Below are 26,032 nucleotides of genomic sequence, written 5' to 3'. Positions count from 1 at the left end.
AATATTTATCTTATTAAGTTAATATGCATGTTGAAGTTAATTTGTTATACCTAGTCCTCTATGGCATTCAAATCAAAGGTATTGAAAAATTCCTGAGCATGAATTCTTTCTTTAATTCCCAATGATGAGCAGGCTCGTGAGGGCTGTGGTACTTCTCTATATCCCAATCAGACTACAAATATAAAAAAAATTAATCTAACCCACTTACCCCCGACAGAAATTAACCTATAATATTATTTCTAATAAAAAAACTCTCCGGTCCAATGGAGAAAAGCTAATATTAATGTTTAGATCTGTCAGAGGTGGGTTCAATTAAACAAAAAATTAAATTGATCTATCATACATAATATAAATCAATGTTTAAAAGAGATAGGTGTAATATATAATATAGTAAATGTTTAAACAAAAGCATTGAATATAATTTTGTATCAGGCAAAAAATTACCACGAATAATGCCGGTTCATTATTACAATCTGCAAGACTAAGCCGTCTTTTATAAAAGAAATAAGAAAATAGGAGAATTAAAGAATGGAAACGGCATTTGCATTTAAAGTACACTAGTAAGCCCTGATAACCCAATCCCCCCCCTTATTTTGAAATAAATTTAAAATAAGGTGGGGGAGGGGGGGGGGAGGTTATAGACTATAGTTAACCCGCACGTTTAGACTAAAAAAACTAACTACATATTGTGAAGGGCAAGTTATCAGTGCTCAACCGGCAGTTTGTGTGAAAGTATCTGTGAAATTAGAATAAAAACTAATCATAATCAAATAAACTTACTAAGCTCTCTCCCGCCATTTTGTCTGAAATATGCAATTTAAATGAAATTTTGGCAATAACAAATTATGATGAACATAATTAGTCATAAATATATACATATTATATTGATTAACATTATATAAACTAGGTTACATTTTTATAATAAGGCGATTTTATTTTTATAGGTATATATAATATAAGATAAATATCAGATACATTTATTATACATGGTATGGTTAGTTCCAAGAAGGGCATGACAAAATAGTTTTATGTGTAATACCTGTGTGTGAGTGTGTAATCACAGTAACCTAGTGTTTGGTCCTAAGAAGTCATGGAGTAGGACAAGATCCTTAATGTAATTCCACTAGTGCCAGCACAGGCTCTACTTTCAAGCACATAATGCCTTTATATGCTGAGCTAAACTTTTGTACCTATCCCTAAATAAGTGTGGCAGGTGTCCCAATTCTTAAGTAATGCTTACTGTAAATATTATCAAATGGTAATATCTACAATCCTCAAAAACAACGAGGTAAATGTTTGTTGTTTTACATTATTCTTATAACTAACATATGTTATAATTACCAGGTTCTATATATAAAAAAAAACTGAATGACAATTAGTTACCTATTCTTCATATGCACTTTATGGAACTATCCCATTAAGCATTATTATTATAAATTCAGAAACTGGTTTCAAAAATCCGCATATTTTAAATTGAATATCCTTTAAAATTAAAATAATTTTCAAAAAGTATAGATATGCGTTCACCGGTTAAGTGTAATTTAGGAAACTGTGACTAAATAAAGCTCAAATATTAGAAAGTTTAAGTTTGTGACTAAATATTACAAGTTACAAATATATCTGCACTATGCAATTTACAGAATATATCATCTACAAAAAAATATAACTATGTTGTCTTTAAATTCTAAAATTTTGTAAATGCAAAATTTTACAATGTTCTAGATCTATTTGGGAGTGTTACTCTATCTACAAAAATAGATTATTATGCCTTCAGTCAAAATTTTTTTCTTCTTTAACTAAGCAGGATCTTTAAATCATTTTAGTGGTGAGCCAGATCGGGGTGAGCCGAATTTCAGCTAATCACAGCGCGGCATTTCATAAAATGCTGTGCTTTCATTGGTGAAAAGTTGGCTCACCCCGATCTGGCTCAGCTCTAAAATGATTTAAAGATCCAGCTCTGATCTAATATTTTAAAGTAAATTTTTATGATTATAAAAGCTGAAGTCAGATGCAAAAACCTCTCCTTATTTTTTTAAAAATATTATGAATAAAAATGTTTTCATTAATCTTTTTACTATGGTATATAAAACAGTTATAACTAGATAATTTAATTATATCAAGCATAATAGAAAAAAAATATATAAAGTAGATATTTTGTAAGTAATCCAAAACTGTATTTTAAAGAAAGTCATATAAATTTGAGACAAGATTTTTGAAACTTTATATACATGATACATCTATACAGCAACAATAAAGTTAAATTTTTATCCTTATAACTATAAGGCAAGTGCATGATATTAATTCGTTTTCACATCAATAAACTCAGAACAAGTTAAAATAATATAATTTTCAATAATTATCAACATATTTTTTTCTTTAAAACAGAAAAATATAAAATCAACAAAAAATCACAATTATGATTGCAAATTTATTTTTGGTACAATTCTTTTTCTGTAAATGAAAATTACTAATATATTTTTGGCCTCCATTGGTTTTAATCATTTAATACATGAAATTATCTTTTGAGCAAGAAAAAAAAAATAATACATTTCCTAAAATTAGTTTATAGACGTCCTTTCGTCCAAGGAACTGAGTGGGGGAGTAATGTAAAGGAATATTCTCACCCCTTCCCAGCTCCCGCAAACCTTTGAAACTTTTATTAAACACCTATAAACAAAAGCTTGGACGTCCTTGTTCATTGTTATATTTTGATATAATATCATCAAAGTTATATAAAAAAAATGTGGCAAGGTATTAGTAAAAAGTCTTTTCATAATTCACACCCAAATAATTATTTATTTAATTATGTCTCTTTTCCTAAAGATATCCCAAATAAAATAAATATAATCATTTATAAAAAATACTTTTTTTGTGCAATTTAAAATCTATTCATTTAAACATACATTTTTTTATTTTATTTTTAAACATATAATGTATTTCATTCTATGTGCTTCTTAGTCTCGCATTCTCAGGGAGAAAGGTATATACAAACTTGCCATCATAGAAGTCAATATGATCATCTACATGCCTTATAACCCTGCCACGCAGCAGATGTCTACCAAGTTTAACAGCATCCTGTTCATATGAACAACGTTCATTTTAAGGATTTGTACATTTTAAATAACAAAAAATATTGATTTTTTCGCCCTAATTGTACAAACTTTAAAATCAACGTTATCATTCCTGTTTGGTATGAGCCAACCCATATTCTACCAGCCAGTCCACTAACTCTGACCCAAAGAAAGCTGCACTGTGCCGCCTAATTCCCTGGTTGATATCATGCAAGATTTCTTCCATACAGGTCTCAATGTGATGCTTGATAAACCTGACAAATATAAGAGTTTTAAATGAAGAAAATTACAATTTAATATTGATTTGATTACCCCCCCCCCCCACTCCTCATCCTATTTTCAATACTTGTCCAATCTTGTGGACAAACCCCATTGGTTTTAAAACTTTTGTACATCCCCAATGATGATACTCAAAATTAACCCTACTGTAGAGCAAAATTAGTGGTTGAAATGTTTGACCACTCAACTTAATAAAACAACCAATCAAATTTCAGTAAAAGTCCCACTCTCCAAAGTTGTTAAGCCAACGAATAAGAAAACATTTCTGTAAACCTTTGTGGACTAGTGTAATAAACAGTGCATTGCCCCGCCCCCTCTCTCTCTCTCTGAATGAAACAGCTATACCTGGCAGAAACATCCCTGTCCTCTGCGTCCAAGTCCTCCCAAGGGGGAAGGGTTATCTGCTCACTTCCATACACCAATCTAAATCAAGGACAATATTCCTATAATCAGCGCAGCTATAACTTGGACACTTAACTAACTCTAATACAAAGCAGCTTGATGTCTGTCCGTCTTTCCGACTGAAGCTTAAGATTGGCCTCTACTCTTACTTGAAAGGAAACCATTGACGAATAAGAACAGCACATTTCAAACTCGACTATGTTATACATACTTACATTTTGTATTGCATCTAAAAAAAACTTATTCATAAAAACAAATGTAAATTGATAATTAATCTTTTATTTTTAAAGATTCAAATTAACATAAAGGTTGTCATCTTAAAGTTCTTCACATAAATATCACCAATTCTAAAATAATAACATTTATTATAAGATTGGTTTTCATAAAAACTGATGCCTTTTTAAAATATATAAAACAAGGATGACAACATCCATAAAAGCGAAGCACTGAAACGGTAGGACAAACGGACATTAACACTTGTATAGTATCTGAACTGAAAAATCGGAACATAAATGTATAAATGTCGAATCAAAATTGTAGGTAAATTTGTTGAAAAACTGCTTAAAAACAGGATAATGTTTATGGACATACTTACATTTTTGGACTTGATTATAGAGTTGCTTCGCTTATAATATTGTTCTTTGTTGTCCCAGGAATCAATATACCAAAAATCAGATCAAACGGATAATTAAAACACTTGAAAATTTGTTGTTAAAAAAGTAGAAAAATCAACATGTTTAAAATGGACGTACGGACATTCTTGTAATGATTATAGAGTTGCTACGCTTTCTAAATCGTACCCAACTACTACAGGAATCATCATGCAAAGTTTGAAATCGATAGGACAATTCTAACATGCCTAAATTAACGAATAAAAGCTATCTATCTCGGACGGACGGACGGACGTACGGACGGACGGACGTACGGACGGACGGACCGACCCTAATTATAGAAAAGCTTCGCTTTTAAAAATACCGTCTTTTCTTACCAAGGAGACTCAGACATCCCTGTAACATCCCAATGTATGATTGACAATTACACACACAAAATTAATATTTTTTAGAGACTACTGTTTTGGAGGTCCCAAGGGTTATACAAATGACGATAAAGCATCAAAAAAATTTAAATTGGTGGAAGAATGAAAACTATAGATATGCCATTTTTTTCAACAAAAAAAACTGTGAGAAATGACTCCTTTTATCATAATTTTACTTACGGGCTTTCAATAAAAATCAACAATTCACCTTCTAATACATCTCCTAACAGTAAGCTGAAGTCCCTTGACATTGATGGCAAACAGGACCAGGGAAAATATGCTCTGGCCAAAGTTGAGGAAACCATCAATAAACACCAGCTCAAGATAGATACCACTCATACTAAAATAAACAATTTGTCTATAAAAGATTGCTAAAGATAATTAAAATAAAATAAAATTAGGCTTTAACCAAGAATACAAAATTTAAAACAAATATTCAATAAACACTGTTAGCTTTTTTAAAGTTGTAAAAAAACAACGATTTTAATAAATAAATTACAATTGGAATGGATAGGTAATTACCTAAAATCTTAGAATTTCTACCACAAACAGGTACCTATAGGTACTTTTTATAAAAATTGTAATATTCTTTATGCGTTCCACAAACCTAGGCGAAATTGCACTATATTTATTAGTATATACAGCATGACCCTCGAAAAAGTATTTTTAAGCATCTGCAGCCCTTATTTCTCAATGAATTATAAAAAAGTGCATATGTCCTTGTTCTCCATAGTATTCCACATAAGTAGATATAAATTTTTTTTTTACCTCCATTAACACCGGAGATTTTTAGAGCTAAAGTTTTGAAAAAGTGACTGAGGAAAAAGTAACTTTTAACATGAAACGACTTTTTTAGCAAAATTAAGGTTGAAATCCTTTTATTTTTGTTACTAGCAGAAACTTTATACAAAAATGAAATAAAAAATTTAGTTTTTGAGTAAAAAGCATTTTTTTACACATATTTTTTGAGTCTTTTTAGTTTAATGATATTTTGAAAAACTTACTTATTAGGCAAAATTGTTTAAGGTTAAAAAACCAAATAAATCTTTATGAATATAGCAGGAAAATTGTTTTTGTTTCACAATCCTAACTTTAATAACAAAAAAGTTATAAAGAAAATAAAATTAAAACATAATGATTTTTTTGTCTAAAAAGCTTAATTAACCCCCTATTAAATTATTGAGATGTCAGAAAAGTAGGCGGAGCAACTGTCATAATTAATCCTTTTCTCAAATAAGGGTTAATAAATAACCTAAAATTTGCAAATAATCAATTCATTCAGTAGTATTTTTTGCCATTAAAAATTTATATTTTTTGGTGGAATAAAAAAGAAATAATTAGTTAACTTGTTTTTCTTTGTGTCTCATTATTCAGTTGCCAGAAAAACATAATATAACCATCCAAAAAATAAGAGAAACAAAAAAAAATTCGTTTTCTCAGTCACTTTTTCAAAACTTTAGCTCTAAAAATCTCCGGTGTTAATGGAGGTAAAAAAAATATTTTTATATCTACTTATGTGGAATACTATGGAGAATAAGGACATAAGCATTTTTTTATAATTCATTGAGAAATAAGGGCTGCAGATGCTTAAAAATACTTTTTCGAGGGTCATGCTGTATAGATAAGAAACATTTTTGTTCTAGTTTTCTAAATACTGTTTTATAAGGCAGTTTTATTTGTCTGATGCTAAAGATTTAAATAACTACTGAACCGATTGGGTTATCTATTTTAGGAAAGCTTCAAATAAATTCTGCAAATGTTTTGGACTATTTTTAATTTTCAGATTTAAGTATTGAGAGGCTATTTTTCTAGTCCCTTTGAATACTAAGCTCCTAGATTCTAGGGGCATATCCACTACTTAGTATTTTTTATTTACCTTTATAATTTAAGTTTTATACATAAAATGTAATATAACAGATAGAAAGGAAATAGTTTTCATTTTACCTGGTTTGTTTACAATATACAGACTGGTATATGTGTATCTTTATTTAGTTTTCCTTCAGGCAGTTTAAGTTTAGTATATCTTTCAGTTCTTCATAAGAATTTAGACAAACAAAATATATTTTTTAAAACTCATATTTATGTAGGTATATATTATGTTTATTATAGTATGTATGATTTGAATTTTGAAGTAAAATACCTAAATATGTTCGTCAGTTTGTACATCCAAATATGCAGTTTCAAATAAATTGAACTTGTTTACTGTGGAAATAGTGGTTTAGTCTCTAGCTTTAAGAGACTTCACCCTTAGATGATAATCTAGCCCCTATCCTCATATTAAGTTTTTAAATTACTGGGAAGAGTTTGGAGTTTTCTAAGGGAGGGAGGAGACATTAGACTTTTTAACTATAATAGTACCCAAATTTATATAAACATGATCTCTTATTCATAGGCTTAAAACTTTGAAACTTTATTAAATCTTAATTGGTTAGTTATAACTAGAAGTATTAAAACTTTTCAAACAAAAATTTAATTTACAGAAATAGAAATTTAGTTAATCATCATTTGATTGTAAACCCCGAACCACTTCATTATGCAATCCACATTTTCCTGGATATTTTGTCTACGGTAGACCATAAGTGTACAGCTTTACAGTACATTGTTTCTATTTGCTTAAGCAACACGTATGATAAAAGAAAAAGATTCTGTTTAAAGTAAAATGCTTATATTTCAATCAAAATCTATATTTTTGTATTTTTTACCGATCCACTTCATTATGCAAATCAAAAGAAAATCAATAAGAAAACGTTTGTTTTGCCCTTTTCTCCACTTTTAAAAAAGATTCTAATAAAATAACAATTTTTTAAGGGATTTATGCATTAATTATAATGAAAAACAGTTTAAGGTAGATTTTAATGATTTTTCTAAATAAGAAATAATTGAAAAAAGAAATTCTATCCCTATCACTTTAGAGGACAGCTGCCGACCCCCAGTCTTATGGATGAAGCTAAATACATGTAAAAAATAAAAATTTGTCTGAAAAGTATACAAAAATGTTTTTTGATGTGTTAAAAAAATCCATTTTAAAATCTTGATTTTGAGGATGATGGCCTTTAAGATGCTCTTACTGGTGGTGATGGTGAGCTAAATGTTATCAAAGTGCATGCCCATGATGAAAACTTATATATTGAACTATGGTCCAATTTTTGTAGTCATAGCAGCCTCCAGCCAAGCAATATTAAAAAAGAAAAAAAATGCAAGTTTAATTACTAAAATTCATAAAGTATATAATGTAGTTTTTAGATAATGGTTATATTTCATGTCGAGAGGCTCCACTGGAGGCTGCTATGACTACAAAAAATGGTACATAGGTTAATAGACAAGTTATTGTAATGGTCATGTACTTAGATAACATTTAGCTCACCTTCACCACCAGTAAGAGCATCTTAAAGGCCATCATCCTCAAAATCAAGATTTTAAAATGGATTTTTTTAACACATCAAAAAACATTTTTGTATACTTTTCAAAGTAATTTTTATCTTTAACGTGTATTTAGCTTCATCCATAAGACTGGGGGTCAGCAGCTGTCCTCTAAAGTGATAAGGATAGAATTTCTTTTTTTCAATTATTTCTTATTAAGAAAAATCATTAAAATTTACCTTAAACTGTTTTTCATTATAATTAATGCATAAATCCCTTAAAAAATTGTTATTTTATCAGAATCTTTTTTTAGAAGTGGAGAAAAGTGCAAAACAAACGTTTTCTCATTGATTTTCTTTTGATTTGCATAATGACGTGGATCGGTAAAAAATAAAACAAGGATGACAACATCCATAAGTAGCGAAGCACAAAAAATTGTGGATGGGAGTACGTAGAAGTAGATTTAAAGTGTATTTATTAAAATCAAGAATAGATTTATTGGAGAAAATAAACACGAAACCTTGTTTGTATTTGCATGATGAAAACGGTTAAGGTAAATTACATACTAGATGCACATAACAATGAGAAAAAATTCTTTGAAACTGTTAATGCAAAAAAGTTTTAAAATTAAACCAAAAATACCAAAGATATGGGGAAATGTGTCAAACATATAAAAATAGCCAAAAACCTGCTAAAAGGCAGTTTGGCCGCCATTGTTTCTTTACTTAAAACGCCAGAAATTTAATTTTAATATTTTTAACTGAAAATTTTTTGAAAATTGGACCATAAACACCAAAGATATGGGGGAAAATGTGAAAAATATAAAAATAGCCAAAAACCTGCAAAAAGGAAGTCTGACCTTCATTGTTGTTTTCTTAAAATGACAGGAAATTTAATTTTGATATCTATAAGTGAAAAAATTTCGAAAATTGGACCATAAACACCAAAGATATGGGGGAAAATGTAAAAAATATAAAAATAGCCAAAAACCTGCAAAAAGGAAGCCTGACCGTCATTGTTGTTTTCTTCAAATGACGGGAAATTTAATTTTGATATCTTTAACTGAAAAAATTTTGAAAATCGGACCACAAACACCCAATTTATGAGGAAAATTTGAAAAAATATAAAAATAGCCTAAAACCTGCTAAAAAGCGGTCCGACCGCCATTGATGTTTTATAGTTAATTGTGCTCCTTAATGATGGGAATGTTGTCAAAAAATTTCAGCTCTCTATCTTTTATAGGAGCCGAGAAAATCACGTTTCCCCAATTCATTAATTACGGACAGACGGACGGACGGACGGACAGACGGACGGACAGACGGACGGACGGACATTGTGAATTATAGAGTAGCTTCGCTACTAAAAATATAGATTTTGATTGAAATATAAGCATTTAACTTTAAAAAGAATCTTTTTCTTTTATCATACGTGTTGCTTTAACAAATAGAAACAATGTACTGTAAAGCTGTACACTTATGGACTACCGTATACAAGATATCCAGGAAAATGTAGATTGTATAATGAAGTGGTTCGGGGTTTATATCAATTTGTCTATTTTCTTATCACTTTAGATCCTTCTAGAGACATTATATTTCTAGGAGGATTTACCTATCATCCCTACAAATAGCCTAATATCTGCCCACTCCCAGGTACTACTGTAAGATTCCTTTCTTTTCTTTCTGTAAGATTCCTTGTTCTAAGGGTTTAGATCTTGTTAAAATATAAAAAAAATCTAGCTTTTTCAGTATTGCATACTGGCGGATCGTCCCTAGATGCATCTAGAGGCACTTGAGGTATGAGAGGGAGCCGATTCTTAACTTTTTTTGAGGTGATTATAGTTGTACAACTTTCTAGGACCTATGAGAAGCTACATTGTAAAGGAGAACCGTATCAGTTGATTAGTGACCGTGATCCTTCGGTACACAAAAAGAGGCAGAAAAACACGCAGACAGAGAGACTCAAAATTACCTATCGTGTTACTTTTATATACGGATTTTCCCATTGAATAAAGAAATTGTACCTTTCCATAAAGAGTGTCCAGATACAAAGAGCACCACCAACAAACATTGACAGGCACAACAAGATCAGTAGAATCTTATGTCTTGTTAGTTGTAGGGGGTCCTCGTTTCTGTCAAAACCAGTTTGCAGTCCACTTGGTTGTGTGTTCCTGAACATTAAGAGATTAGTTTCAGAGTAAATGTATAATTTTTTTCAACTAACTTCGCAATTCTTCCGTATGGGATTTTTTATATCCGTTTTTTTTATTTTAAGTAGTGTATTTGCATTAATTATGCCTTTTGGTGATAAAACGCTCGTGTAAAAATTTGAATAACTAACATAAAAAAGTCAGATAAAAAATTAAATCCCGTTATTCTCCCTACTCCCTATATAAGTTAAAATACTGCTATTGGACGTAATTGTCCTGATTTATTTCTAAGTTCTTTGAGGATAATCTACCTGGCAAAAATATTATCAGGACTTAAGGCATCTTCTCCAGGCGGCACTTCATATCTGCTCATTAATCCTGCAAAAAAAACATAATTTTAATCCTTTTTTTTTAATTCAACATATTTATTTTTATTTTTAATTTTTGTGTCCATTCTTATGCTACAAAGATAAGTCAATGGACGATAAATGTTACCACCCAATAAAATATTCATATGTGGAATTCTGACTTTGTTAGGTAGTTTTTTTCAATAAATATAGTTCTAAGGAAAACATTTTCAATTTTACTTGTCCAGAATCAACCTGGAGGCCTGTAGTACCAGAACTTGGAGCAAGATTAAATCTTTTTTTGTAGGCAATTAATAGGGAACAAATTTTATTTTATGTTTTTTTTCTGTCAGTAGATTAGAACATGGAGAAAAATGTCATTTAATGAAAGTGTGTCAAAATTGCCTCGACACAGAAATCGCCCCGCCTTACCCCATTCAATATCAAGTGGAAAGAAAGTTCTGTAAACATATAATGATTCGTCCATATTTGATAATATTCGAACTATCATTTCAAAAATACAATTAAAAGAAAAAAGTTTACTATAACATAATCATAATATATAAAATAACATGATTTTCTTGTCTGAAGCTTAAGATTTCAATAACTTCTGATCTGATAAGAGTTCTTCATTTTATTGAACTGCCACATAGGTCCCAAGATGGGTTTAGGCTACTTTAGTTTTAGAATTAAGTATTAAGATGTTTTTACGCTATTTTTAAAATCTTAAAAAAACAGAGTGTCTAGATACTAACAGGGTTGTCATTTTGGGCGGGCGGTTTTGGGCCGCCCAATATAAGGTCCTTTTGGGCAGATTTGGGCACCCCCCTTTTAGGGAGAGAGAAAAAGGGGAGGGGGTTAAAAAAGAGGGGGGGGGCCTATTTTTTGGGTGATATCCTTATACTAAAGTAACAGGATGTGTGTCTGTGTGTTTGTACCGAAGGATCTCGCTAACCGCTGAACCGATCGGGTTCTCCTTAACAGGGTAGCTTCTCATAGGTTCTGGGAAGGTTTATAACTATTTTTGGGGAGGTTACCACCACTCTCCTAAGAGAAATCGCCCCTAGAAAAAAATTACACTCCCCCAAAAACTTTTTTTAAAACTAAAAATAAAAAATGGGGGGAGGACACCCCCCCCCCAAAAAAAATTCTCCCCCCCCCCCAAAAAAAAATCCCCCCCCAAATTTTTTCACTTTTTCTTTTTAAATCTAATTGGATTATCAAATTTGACTCTCCCCTCCTCAAGTGCCCCTAGAGGCCTCTAGGGCCGTAGCCGCTAGTTAACTATAAAAATTAGTAAGCTTTTTTGTATCTAGAGAAGGATTTTGCTAACTGCTGAACCGATATGGTTCTCCCTTCCAGTGGAGCCTTTATAGGTCCTGAGATGGTTTTAGGCTATTTTATTTCTAATAATAAGTCTAGGTATGGTTTTAGGCTATTTTATATTCTTTTTATATGCTTTTTACGACATTTGCCCAAAAAGGGTGCCCAAAACCACTTTTGGGCGCCCAAAACCCGCCTAAAACCCTTTTGGGCAATTGGGCCGCCCAATATAAAAAAAAGTGCCCAATTCGACAACCCTGGATACTAGGGCCACTAATAAATTCAATCAACAGTACCTGTACAATATTCCCTGTGAGTAGAATCACATCTGTACCTCCTTCCATTGGCACCTGCTCCACCACCATTACCATTGGCCAACCTGGCCGCCTGGCAGGCACTCACAGGTCCTGGTCCACCTGCCTGCTGGCTGTTACCGGCCGAAGGACCGACCATGTCCTCAACATCAATTAGTTTGTTGACAGGACAGGCTCCTAAAGGACCACCGCATTCTTGTAAATCTAAATAAATAGTAAAAAAAATAGGATTATTCCTAAGAGTGTTGGTTTTAGGCTATAGCGCTAGATTGTTAAAATCTAAATCATTTACTTGAGGATACTTGATCAAAAGAATGACTGTTTTTCCTCAAATACTTTTGCTATTCCAAATTAATACTTTGGTCCGATAATGATATATAGACATGTATGTAGAATACATTTGGATATATAATTGTCGTCAATTTAGATTTCTATTTTCCCTATCTTTTATTGGTCAGTTCGTTTATCCAGTAGAATATGAGGGGATAAAGGGAGGGATCAATATTTTAGCCCGCTACAAGTTTCACTAAATTAGAGTACATGATAATCTTGTGTAAGAGCTAAGTAATAATGAATCCATTATTATAGACAATTTAATATAGAAAATTAGGCCATTATTAACCCACCTTGATCTTGTCTGATGGAGGGGGAGGGGGGTGCAGACATTACAGAGTTAGGAGTTAATAATCCACTAGAGCTGGCACTAGGAGAGGACTGCAGCAATCTTTGTCTTTCCATAGTTTCTCTATCCCTAACCTGAATATTTTAAAAGTTGTGTGATTAAATGGTCAATAGCGACAACCTGGAGGCCAAATAATTCAAACCTGAAATTCTGAAAGACATGGAAAACAAGTTTTCATGGCATATCTAAGTTTCTTATGAACATAATTTAACAAAATCTGCTATAATCTTATTTACAATTCAATTTACACGGCATCTCAAATATAAGGGGGGGGGGGGGGGTTTTAATGCAACCATCTCGTAATCAGTGATTAAATGGCACTTAGAATTCGAATTTTGATCTGAAATTTTGCATGAATAATCCTTGGTAGGTCTATTTTCCCTAAATCGAACAAAAAGTTGGAAAAGTAGCGGCTGGCGGCTGGCAGCTCAGCCGTTTAGCCGTTTTTTGCCTATTTTCAGGGCAAATTCATCATTAATTACGTAGGAATCAACTTTTAAAAACTTATTTTTGGTTTAATTCATGGTAAATGATAGCAATAACCATTTTTTAAATTTCTAGTACCAGCTGCTAAAAGGCTAGAACCGGCTGAAAACGGCTGGGAGCTGCCAAGAGTATGAAGGGTAGATATGGCTTGTGACGTGTCTATGGGTAGGTTTTTATGGCTGCTGAGCTCAAAAATACTTCCAAAAATAGTGGCGGCTTATCCATATGGCAGCTGGGTAACAGCTGCAGCTCAGCTGGGAGCGGCCAAGAGTAGAATGAGTATATAAGGCTTGTGACGTGTCTAGGGTTAGGTTTTTATGGGTGCTAAGCTTAAAAATACTACCAAAAATAGTGGCGGCCCATCCATATGGCAGCTGGGTAACAGCTGCAGGTCTGCTGGGAGCGGCCAAGAGTAGAATGAGTAGATAGGGCATGTGATGTGTCTAGAGGTAGGTTTTTATGCTACCTAAAAACTTATTTTTGGTTTAATTCATAGTAAATGATAGCAATAAACATTTTTAAAATTTCTAGTACCAGCTGCTAAACAGCTAGAACCGGCTGAAAACGGCTGGGAGCTGTTAAGAGTATGAAGGGTAGATATGGCTTGTGACGTGTGTAGGGGTAGGTTTTTATGGCTGCTGAGCTCAAAAATACTTCCTAAAATAGTGGCGGCTCATCCATATGGCAGCTGGGTAACAGCTGCAGCTCAGCTGGGAGCGGCCAAGAGTAGAATGAGTAGATAGGGCTTGTGACGTGTCTAGGGGTAGGTTTTTAAGGGTGCTGAGCTCAAAAATACTACCAAAAATAGTGGCGGCCCATCCATATGGCAGCTGGGTAACAGCTGCAGCTCAGCTGGGAGCGGACAAGAGTAGAATCAGTACATAGGGCTTGTGACATGTCTAGGGTTAGGTTTTTATGGGTGCTGAGCTCAAAAATGCTACCTAAAATAGTTGCAGCCCATCCATATGGCAGCTGGGTAACAGCGGCAGTTAAGCTGGGAGACCATGAGTAAAATGAGTACATAGGGCTTGTGACGTGTCTAGAGGTAGGTTTTTATGGTTGCTGAGCTCAAAAATGCTACCTAAAATAGTTGCGGCCCATCCATATGGCAGCTGGGTAACAGCGGCAGTTAAGCTGGGAGACCATGAGTAAAATGAGTACATAGGGCTTGTGACGTGTCTAGAGGTAGGTTTTTATGGCTGCTGAGCTCAAAAATACTTCCAAAAATAGTGGCGGCTCATCCATATGGCAGCTGGGTAACAGCTGCAACTCAGCTGGGAGCGACCAAGAGTAGAATGAGTAGATAGGGCTTGTGACGTGTCTAGGGGTAGTTTTTTATGAATGCTGAGCTCAAAATTACTACCAAAAATAGTGGTGGTCCATCCATATGGTTGCTGAGTAACAGGGGTAGGTCTGAGCTCAAAAATACTACCAAAAATAGTGGCGGCCCATCCATATTGCAGCTTGGTGGTAACAGCTGGGACCAGCCAAGAGTAAAATGAGTACATAGGGCTTGTGACGTGTGAAGAATATCAAAAAATATACCTATTATTTCAGTAAAATTAAACTTCTCCTAATTAACATTATAACTTTATTTCATGGACAATATATTACTAGTAACACTTTTTAAATTCTGAAAACAGTTATCAACAGCCAAAAGTATATGTTGTAGATATAGCATGTGACATTTCTAGGGGTAGGTTTTTAACTTATTATGGGGGTGTTGAGCTCTAAAATACTACCAATAATAGTGAGGCCCATCCATATGGCCGCTGGGTAACAGCTACAGCTGAGCAGCAGCCGTTACCCTGATGCATATGGATGGGCCTTACTATTTTTGGGGAGTATTAATATGCTTGACACCTATAAAAATTTACCCCACACATCACAAGCTACCTATGTCTTAAACTTTTACTTTTTTTTGTTGATAACTGTTCTTAGCCAATTACAGCTGTTTAACAACTAAATCAATACTGAAATATTCAATATTTGGTTAACCTTTAATAGTCCCAAAAAGTGCTAACAGCTGAGTCTTAAACAACGGTTTACTGCACAGCTGCAACTGTTACCCAGCAACCATATGGATAGGCCACCACTATTTTTGGTAGTTTTTTTTTGAGCTTAGCACCCATTAAAACCTACCCTTTGACACTTCACAAGCCCTCTATGTACTCATTTTATTCTTGGCTGCTCCCAGCTGAGCTGCAGCTGTTACCAAGCTGCAATATGGATTATGGATGGGCCGCCACTATTTTTGATAGTATTTTTGAGCCCGGACAAACCCCTGTTACCCAGCAACCATATGGATAGACCACCACTATTTTTGGTAGTAATTTGAGCTCAGCATTCATAAAACCTGCCCAGACACATCACAAGCCCTATCTATTCATTCTACCTTTGGCCACTCCCAGCTGAGCTGCAGCTGTTACCCGGCTGCCATATGGATGGGCCGCCACTTTTTTTGGTAGTTTTTTTTGAGCTTAGCACCCATAAAAACCTACCCATAGACACCTCACAATCCCTATCTATTCTTTCTACTCTTGGCTGCTTCCAGCTGCCATATGGATGGGCCGCCACTATTTTTGGTAGTATTTTTGAGCTCAGCACCCTTAAAAACCTACCCCTAGATACGTCACAAGCCCTATCTACTCATTCTACTCTTGGCCGCTCCCAGCTGACCTGCAGCTGTTACCCAGCCGCCATATGGATTGGCCGCCACTATTTTTGGTAGGTAGTATTTTTGAGCTTAGCACCCATAAAAACCTACCCCTAGACACGCCACAAGCCCTATCTACTCATTCTACTCTTGGCCGCTCCCAGCTGAGCTGCAGCTGTTACCCAGCTGCCATATGGATGGGCCGCCACTATTTTTGGTAGTATTTTTGAGCTCAGCACCCTTAAAAACCTACCCCTAGACACGTCACAAGCCCTATCTACTCATTCTACTCTTGGCCGCTCCCAGCTGAGCTGCAGCTGTTACCCAGCTGCCATATGGATGGGCCGCCACTATTTTTGGTAGTATTTTTGAGCTCAGCAGCCATAAAAACCTACCCCTAGATACGTCACAAGCCCTATCTATTCATTCTACCTTTGGCCACTCCCAGCTGAGCTGCAGCTGTTACCCGGCTGCCATATGGATGGGCCGCCACTATTTTTGGTAGTTTTTTTTTGAGCTTAGCACCCATAAAAACCTACCCATAGACACCTCACAATCCCTATCTATTCTTTCTACTCTTGGCTGCTTCCAGCTGCCATATGGATGGGCCGCCACTATTTTTGGTAGTATTTTTGAGCTCAGCACCCTTAAAAACCTACCCCTAGACACGTCACAAGCCCTATCTACTCATTCTACTCGTCTCTTGGCCGCTCCCAGCTGACCTGCAGCTGTTACCCAGCCGCCATATGGATTGGCCGCCACTATTTTTGGTAGGTAGTATTTTTGAGCTTAGCACCCATAAAAACCTACCCCTAGACACGTCACAAGCCCTATCTACTCATTCTACTCTTGGCCGCTCCCAGCTGAGCTGCAGCTGTTACCCAGCTGCCATATGGATGGGCCGCCACTATTTTTGGTAGTATTTTTGAGCTCAGCACCCTTAAAAACCTACCCCTAGACACGTCACAAGCCCTATCTACTCATTCTACTCTTGGCCGCTCCCAGCTGAGCTGCAGCTGTTACCCAGCTGCCATATGGATGGGCCGCCACTATTTTTGGTAGTATTTTTGAGCTCAGCAGCCATAAAAACCATGGTTATTGCTATCATTTACCATGAATTAAACCCAAAATATGTTTTTAAAAGTTGATTCCTACGTAATTAATGATGAATTTGCCCTGAAAATAGGCAAAAAACGGCTAAACGGCTGAGCTGCCAGCCGCCAGCCGTTATTTTTCCAACTTTTTGTTCGATTTAGGGAAAATAGACCTACCAAGGATTACTCATGCAAAATTTCAGATCGAAATTCGAATTCTAAGTGCCATTTAATCACTGATTACGAGATGGTTGCATTAAAAAACCCCCCCTTTGTCTTACCCTTTACTCATTTTCTATTAAATTAATCAATTTTACGTGATTAACTTGTGTTTTTTTGGTTTGGTTGTATTCTTGTTTTTTTATTATTCATGAAAATAAAATTCGAAATAAAAAAAAATACGAGCATATTGTTTAGTTGAACTATGGAATTCAACAAAAAAATGAATTTTTTATTCCACTGCGCTGAGCAGAGAGCATAATGCATCATATTTAAAAAAAAATGCTTTTAAACATTCAATTTGTAAAACAGTTATTTAAGTATAATAACAGATCAAAGGATAAGAACATAGTAGGAGAAATATAATATTTTTTACAGGAAAAGGGTATATCTTCTGGTGTGTTTCTTTAAAAAAATGAAGTACTCAAGCAGTAAAGATTTTTTGGCTCAATAGTAGTTAAATATCCACGTGGATTAAATAAATGACAAAGTGGCAGCTAGAGAATACCTTCAATAACAAGTGTTCGGATCATTTAAAAAAACGAAGTAGCAGGTATCGTCGTATTTTCACAGTAGCTTTTAATATTTAGGTTAGGTTAGGTGACTTCCCGCATTGGCTAGAAATTAGGGAAAATCTACTGTAAAAATACAAAGAAAACCCGCTACGTCGTTTTCTTTCCAGGATACAAGAAGTGTTCTTCTAACAATACCTGTTGAGGCTTGACTAGATTTCTTTGGTGTAATATCAGGCATATAACAGTTGTTAGCATGGACAGGATGAGAATAACCAGAGCTGTTACAGCCTGGGTTATCCCGTACTGAAAGTTTGGCTCCACCTAAAATAAAACTTCTTATCGGAAAAGTGAAAAGTCACAGTGATTAAATGATATTGCAACTGGAGTGGTGATTTCTAAATAGTGTATTTTTTGTCATAGCGTGGATTTTAATTAGTATTTGCCAGGAATCTAAAAGGAATAAGACAATACTCAACTTAATGAACCAACCAAAATTAAATAAAAATTTCCTAAGTTGTTAAGCCATTGAACAAGAAAACGTTATTATTAAACTTTGGGGACTATTGTAATAAACGCCCCCTTCCTCCCTGATAATTCGCAGAAATCTTCAATACTGCATAATCATTTGCTCTTATTTTTGCAAACTCACTCACCAGATACCATAACAGTAAAATTTTATAACTACGCATACGCAATCACCTTATTTCCATGTGGTTTAGTTTCCATAGCCACAACTAGTGTAAGTGATGCCACCAGGATAAGTGGAAATATCAAGGCAGTCCCAAGTATGTATTTCTTGTACCTGAAAATATAAAAATGAATTTTAAAATGATTTTACAAACTAATCATTTTGTGTAGCATTTTAAAATAACTGTAAATGCTATTTTTTAATGTTTACTTTGGAAATTTGGACAAGCTGTGCAGTTTATCTGTTACCTAATACTTGTATAAGTACACTTTTTATTTTATTATTATCATATCCTATGTATAGAGTAGAAATTTTGCTAGAAGCTTTAGATTTCAATAAATACTACAATTATTGAGCTCTTCCTTTTATGGGAGCTTCAAATAGGCCCACAGGATGGTTTCAGGCTATTCTATTTTTAAATACGAGTCTTTTAATGGTTTTAGGCTATTTTCTGCCACCTTATCCCTTTGAATACAGTCTCATTTAAACCCTAGATGGTAAGGGTGCAGCCAAAAAGTACCAAACAACTGGTAAAATAGCCTCACTATAAAAAAAAACTTCTCTAAAACTTATTCTACTGTACCTGGTAACAGACTGAGTTGAAATTGATTGCAGATACAAGCATAGTGACAATAATGCTGTACAAATCCTATAAAAAATATATATTTCAACGCAATTCTTTAAATCTTCCACGCCCGATGGTGACTCAAGAAGGTTTACAGCACACATAATACCCTATAGGTACCTAGTCATAAAGTATTACTACCTAACATTTTTTTTCGGTCCAAGTTTTGAGAAAATCGATTTTTTGTCTAATATTGAAAACTTTATGACATTTTTTCTAAATTTGACAGTCAACCAAAGACCCAACAAAGCAGCAGACATATAGAATATTATATAGATAGAAGCTAAGGTATAACCTGGCACCAAAAACTCCATAGCCCCAGATGATAAACTGAACATAAAGCCTCCATCCATGCCTGCAGTCCAGGAAAGACCAGAGTATAGCTCCAGCACAAGCAACTCCCTGTACGTGTACAAAGTGAACTTAGTTTTAACTTTCAATTAAATATCAATAATCAAATATATTAAGAGATAAAATTTTGTTCGATAAATTGATGTAATTTCAACCTTATATTCTTACAAATGAATCTAATTAAATTAATTCGTTTTTTTTTCAAATCTTAGTATATGATCATGCAAAGGTTCTTTTCTCAAATGGTTTAAGATAAAAAAAAATTTTGATTGGGACTGAAATTTATATTATACTTAACCTTTTCACTTTCTTAACGTTGTAAATGTATAAATATGTCATTATATCCAGTTATTTTTATTGAAGTTTAGAGGATTTTTTTTACAAAAATTACTTTCATTCTTACAATATATAATGTAAAAAATTAAAACAAAGTTTTCCTGAAAAATAGTGAGAACTAGCGTCATCTGGTGAGGCATTGAGTAGCCTCGTTTTGTTATCACAAGGACAAATATCACCCAAAGAGCGGCTATAACTCCAATTACACTAAAAAAATTAACAAGTTAATAGAAAGTTAAATTAACTATGTAATATACAAACATAGCATGCAAAACATAAATCACAAGAATTAAATCCAATAATAAGTCGCGTATTTTTAGTTCGAACATTCTTATTAATTCTTTTCCAGATTTCTCTGTAATTTTTTTAATATTGCCATTTCAATCCTCCCCCCCCCCCCCCACAAACAAATTATTACTATGACTTAATTACAAGCATATGTGTGTTATAAGTCATGCAACAGCAATATTTTACCTACCTGATGTCAAGAAGAAACAGATCTATTTGTTGGATATAATCGTCAGGATCTATGTTTTTAAGCATCATCATTTTGGCTGAGATATACATGAGGGGAGCTGCTAGGAAGGTCGAGGCTGTTATGGCACCTTAAAAAAGCAGGGGTGATTACCTAATAAAACTAGGTAATTTATTTGATTTGATGTAAGAAAAAAATGGTTTTGAGTGTTGACAAATCGGCACAATAAGCTCCATGACACCAATTTAGCTTGAAAATAATAACGGTGTATGGTCCTTTCTATTACAAAAAAAAAAAGGAAGATGAAGTACTAAATTGGTCAAAAATTCAGAGATGGCAATCCAAGCTAAGCAGATTGTGATTTATCCAAAAACAAAATTGGATTGGCATACCCTGGTCAAAAAAAAGAGAACATTTGCTGAATATGTTACAAGATTTAGGTTTTAAAATCATAATTTTTTGGTAGAGGAAAACAAGTTTTCTGGGCGAAAAAAAACTTCTTTTGTAAAACCATTCTAACAGTAACCAACCGTTCATTCGAGATCTTGATCTTAGGGGATAGATAAACAGACACAGTAAAACTATATAATATATATGATCTTAAAAACAAGTGTGTAAGAAGAAGATCTTACCTGCAAAAAGCTCTGGCTCAAGGTTATAAGAAGAGGCATACACAAATACACTTGGTGCTGTGGGAATAGTTCCATACAGAAAGCCATAGTTTGACAAGGCATCCGTACTGTTACTTGTATCCATCTAATTGAAATAAGGTCACAATTTTGATTAAAAAATAAACGGTTGTTTATTAAAATTCTTCAAATTTTATTTCTTTGCTTTTTAACATATACCAAAATCAATTCTTAAACCAACAACATATGAGATTAGAAACTAAATAACACTCAAGAAGTTATTTCTTTTTGATAATCTTTAGATTGACATGACTTTAGATGAATGGATCTAAAGGGATAAGACAAGGGACGATAAATTGATGTACAAAAATAACCCCTTCTGTTGATTGAAACGCGTGTACACTCAACTGAAAGAACAAACCAATCAAAGTCCCTTAATTGGTTGAAGCAACGAATCACAATGTTATTATAAATGTTCACCTCCCTCCCTGCTTTAGACTAGCAAGCAACTAATAGAAAAAACTTGAGATTTTGACTTCTATTAAATAAAAATTTATATTTTGACCTGTGAAACTATTTCTCTTGTGACCAGGGGAAGAACCAAACTTTTGACCATTATCAGAAGAAAAGTGAGCAGATGGGATTTTAGACCTTTGCCAGCTCCAGACCCAGATTGATCCACCATTCTTAGACCTGAATAGTTATCAAACATTACAACAATTCAACTTTAATTTTATAAAATAATTTCTTTAATTGAAAAGGTGTAAAATGTTCCTTGTGTTCTTTTTATTTGGCTTAAAACACATACCTACCTACTTACTTAATTAAATCATTTTTACTCTTTCTAGGAGTTTTAATTATCGTTACTTCAGGGGTGTATATTCTGCACAAGATTCATTTTGTTTCCCCTGCTGCAAAATTATTTTTTTTCCTCCTAGTTTTATCCAGCAAGGAAGAGGAAAAAATAAAAAAATATTTTCAGTACTTTTTATTTTATTAATATTATCCCCCCTCCAACATTTTCTTTTAGTTTTTTCACCTAGGAGGGAAGAAAAATGGCAAAAACAAATCTAAGTTCTCTTAATTTTTTCATTTATTTTCCTTCCAACCAAATATCCCCCCCCCCCCTCATCAGGGTCAAATTTGCAGAATATATACCCCTACGTTACTTTATCATTTCACGCGTCCTCAGCAAACTCAAATAATTGAAAATTACAAACCTAACAAGAACAAAGCAGAGCCCGAGAAAGCGGAGCCCAGGGTTGCCATAAACTCGTGAATTATAGCAGGCATAGCTGAGTGGAAGAGTAGGTTGCCAATTATACCAAAAAAGGTCATCACTATCAGCGGGTTTGTCATGATGGACTTGGTCACCTAGAAAAATAGGACAAGTCAGTTTTAGTGTTAAAACCATGTATGTTACCTACCTAAGAAGATTAAAAAGAATTTAGATTTATGATATTTTGTTTTCTATGTCTTATTCAGAATTTCAACCACCTTGTTTAATGAATATAGGTCGCGAGTCAGGAATATTTATGACAACATGTGTAAAGTAGTTTCACATGACTTGTCACCAACAATATCACATACTTCAGGTAAATGGGTATGATATACGTTGACTGTACGTACATTATAACAGGGGAAATTTTATCATTCATTTGGAAAATTACTACAAAAGTACTTATTTATTGGTCAGCACGTGCCTCCAGTAGAAGGGTATAGGGTTGGGATAAAAGGGGTGGATGGAGGGTCTCGTTATATCAACTACCTATAAGTACCAAGTCAAATTCTAGTGCAATATCCAAGTAATAATATATCGATTTTTTGGTACCTACCTTTCTAAATATTTTCCATCCTGATTTGTTATTCTCATTTCTACTCTTTCCAATTTCTATGATGATGAAACCAATAGGGTTCAGAAAGGCCAAAGAAACAGGAGCTAAAATAAAATATTTGTAAAGCATTGTTTTTCGTTGGAAAATTTTACACAATTAAAAAGTATGCTTTGATTCATTTTATTGTTAACTATCTAGGTACCTAGTCCCAAACAAACCACAATAATCTGAAAAGAAAAACCTTAAAAAATCACGAAACACTGTAAGGTAACGTATTCATAACTCATACTTATACGAACAGACATATCAAAATAGGGTTACGCTAATACCAGCGTTGTGGAGCCGGAGCCGGGAGCCGTGGAGCCGCCATACTTTGCTGTAGCTGTAATTTACGTTAAAAAACGGCTCCGACTTAGCTAAATAAAGATATCTTTATTAATTATAATTAGGTAACTCTGTTGTGTCGTGTGCAAATACCCCAAGTTTTTCAAGTCCATTTTTATCAAAAATTGAACTTAAACCTTCAAAAGTCAAAAATAGACTTGGTAAAAAAAAATATGTTGAGTTTGTCTTGTATTTAGGTCAGAGTCAAATCCGAAGCCGCACTAAAATCTAACGGCCCCGCAACGCTGGTAAAAAGTTAAAATAAAATGACTTACCTAGCAAATACAAATACATAGGATACTCTGGGTGTGACTCTCCATACAAAGCGCTAAGCACAGGATAGCCGAGGGCAAAATCATTGGACTGAGTACAAAATATGGCACATAAGGCGGAGACAGATAGTTGAGATCCTGATTACGTTAAAATTCATTATTCATTTCAAACCTAATACACAAATAATAAAAGACTATCTAACCAAATGATTTTTAAAGAATACTGGTGCTTTCCCTCAAAGTGTCTATTGAGCTCAGTACCCCACCCTCACTTATTTTTAGAATAAATTTCAAATAGGGGGATGGTGTCTTAAATACTGCGTGGCATATACCAGCATAGCCATCGGGGGAACTTCCTCACCTATTATAAGATAACCAAGGTTATTTTTAATTAAAAATAAGGAGGGGGCGGTTTATCAGCTAACTAGTATAAGCAATTTGAGGGAAACCGCCAAAATATATGTGTGTCTCCAAAGGCAAACAAATATTTTTGACCAGACAGGTGGAAAGCATCAATCTGCAAGTCTATTTTTATTCAAATAATTAAAAAAAAACAGTTTTATAATCATAGAAAACTGGATATTATACGATGCTCTATACATAATTTTTCAGTATAACTGAGAACCGGTTGTAATCCATCGGATAGTAATCGGTTTCGAAGCCATACTGGAAAAAACACTAAATTGTTAATAATGAATTCCTTTGCTGACAGCACCGATGAAAAGAACTCCAAAGAAGACCAGAGATTTGGCGATTGACACTGAAATAAAAATTTTAAAAATAAAAGATTTTAAGATCCAAAAAAAAGTTTTTTTTAGTTTAATTTTTTAATTTGTCCTTTGAACCTCAGTTTGAAAAAAACATCAGGTATTGTAAATTTAGAAGTTTTGTCATGCATACATTTGGTTAATTTCGATGGTAGTTTTTGGAGGAGTTGGTATGGAATATGAATATGATATATCCAGTAGTAGATGGTTCAACTTTATCTATAACATCATAAAGATGTCAGGATTTGAATTCAGTATATGCCTTACTGCATAGTTCCAAACGATAGATCACCTTCCATACTCAAGGTTGGGTTAAGATTATAATTAGTGAATTATAAATTTGAAGGCAGGTCTTATACAATGAAATGAATTATCAATCATATTTACAGATGCAAAGCTTAAACCACATCCATTCCTTGCTTTCTTATAGCTGTAATGTATATTTTTTCTTGAGAACCCTATGCTATGCAGTCAATACAACAATATATTTTAATAAGCAGATCGCAGACAAAGTTACCTGCTGCTAGGAAGTTCCAGTTGACCGCTGTGAGGTTGAGCTGACAAAGTGAGACAAATATGAGGGCTGGCAGGGAAAACTTTCCAACAAATATTCCCAGTCCTGAAATAAAATATAAAATTCATTTAGGTATAATTTGACCTTTTTTATTTGCAAAATGATAGGAAGTTCAAAATACCCACCCATTTAAATCAAAAGTTTGTAGAGTAGGTAAGGAAATCATTTTTGGAGTTGGGGTAAATTTTGTTCTCTACCTAACAATGAGATCGCTACCCCCCCTTTCCCCTTCAAAAAGCATAAATCCTTTACTGGACAATTTCGAACTTCTTTAAAAATTGATTTAGTGGACAATGGACATAAATACAGACAGAGATAGATCCTGTTACTTATTTTATGATATACCTTTAGCTTCAACATCATTGATGAGAGAAAACTTGCCAGCAATATAACCCAACAAAATAATTCCAAAACACTCCACTAGGGCGGGATACAGATTCTCTAAATTATCACTGCCCCCGCCGTCGCCGCCGCCAATATCACTGGCGTTATCGGCGGAACCGCCGAGGCGGGTGAGAACGTGGCGATGACTAAACATATAGTGAGGGTCCATTTGTTAGCTTGTTTTTTATTTATACTATCACAATTTTTTATATTTTTCTTTTTTTTTGCTCAATCGCTTTCCAACAAGAAAATCATTGTGATTCTGAAATTTTAGACATTAAAATGAAGGTTAAGAATTTTCACTATTGCATTTCAATTTAACTTATTAGGTGGAGTAAGATTTTAGCAAACAAAAAGGGTATTTTTTGAGAATATGGTATGAAAATCCTTCTGCAAGATTTTAAATGACTAGAAATTTAATACTATAACTATGACACACTTCACAGCCTTTAGGAATTTTCAACATTAGATTAAAAGAACCTTAAAAAATCTTCAAAAAGCTAAATTATTTTGAGAATATATGAACCAAGTACGAAGGTAATTAAATTATTTTCCTTATAGTGGACACTTTCTTTCTCTTTCCATTAATAATCTTCAGATAAGACCTACCCGCAGTCAATTCTCAAAATGATATCAAATTATCAAAGCTTCTTTCATTTTAGTCTCAAGTTATTGGATCTTGAATTTTACTAGGCGTTGGTGTATAGATATTTGATGCAAAATGTTCTTTAAAATATCCATCTCCCTTTTCTTCATATTCCTCTTTGCTCATAAATCCATAA

The 26,032-nt window shown here is 33.7% G+C and overlaps 3 protein-coding genes across 3 annotated transcripts in view; all 3 read right to left on the bottom strand.

Moving 5' to 3' along the window:
• LOC145330179 (partner of xrn-2 protein 1-like) overlaps nucleotides 1-814 on the bottom strand; it is an 8,892-nt gene extending 8,078 nt beyond the window's left edge. The window contains exons 1-2 of the mRNA XM_080174776.1: nucleotides 781-814; nucleotides 95-172 (exon numbers count right to left, since the gene is read on the bottom strand). Coding sequence (XP_080030902.1) covers nucleotides 95-172; nucleotides 781-798 — 96 coding nt within the window. The 5' untranslated portion in view covers nucleotides 799-814. The remainder of the gene's footprint in view (nucleotides 1-94; nucleotides 173-780) is intronic.
• LOC145330175 (lysosomal cholesterol signaling protein-like) lies at nucleotides 798-25,516 on the bottom strand. Its single transcript, XM_080174771.1, has 22 exons — nucleotides 25,212-25,516; nucleotides 24,810-24,911; nucleotides 24,228-24,285; nucleotides 23,529-23,665; nucleotides 22,870-22,973; nucleotides 22,255-22,408; nucleotides 21,600-21,727; nucleotides 21,038-21,161; nucleotides 20,409-20,535; nucleotides 20,035-20,137; nucleotides 19,539-19,648; nucleotides 19,202-19,267; nucleotides 18,630-18,732; nucleotides 18,126-18,251; nucleotides 12,905-13,034; nucleotides 12,261-12,482; nucleotides 10,606-10,672; nucleotides 10,169-10,315; nucleotides 4,997-5,128; nucleotides 3,696-3,773; nucleotides 3,189-3,325; nucleotides 798-3,080 (listed from the first exon to the last, which is right to left on the bottom strand). Exons 1-22 carry the CDS (start codon nucleotides 25,417-25,419, stop codon nucleotides 2,944-2,946), a joined length of 2,700 nt encoding a protein of 899 aa, XP_080030897.1. The 5' UTR covers nucleotides 25,420-25,516; the 3' UTR covers nucleotides 798-2,943.
• Nucleotides 25,511-26,032, bottom strand: part of Arp5 (Actin-related protein 5) — a 28,922-nt gene continuing 28,400 nt past the window's right edge. Inside the window, exon 24 of the mRNA XM_080174772.1 lies at nucleotides 25,511-26,032. Coding sequence (XP_080030898.1) covers nucleotides 25,915-26,032 — 118 coding nt within the window. The 3' untranslated portion in view covers nucleotides 25,511-25,914.

The sequence above is a fragment of the Acartia tonsa genome, chromosome 10 (assembly GCF_053477335.1).
Source record: "Acartia tonsa isolate MP-2025a chromosome 10, ASM5347733v1, whole genome shotgun sequence".
NCBI lineage: Eukaryota > Metazoa > Arthropoda > Copepoda > Calanoida > Acartiidae > Acartia > Acartia tonsa.
The sequence above is the reverse complement of the archived record's forward strand: the minus strand, read 5'-3'. Positions and strand labels throughout refer to the sequence as shown.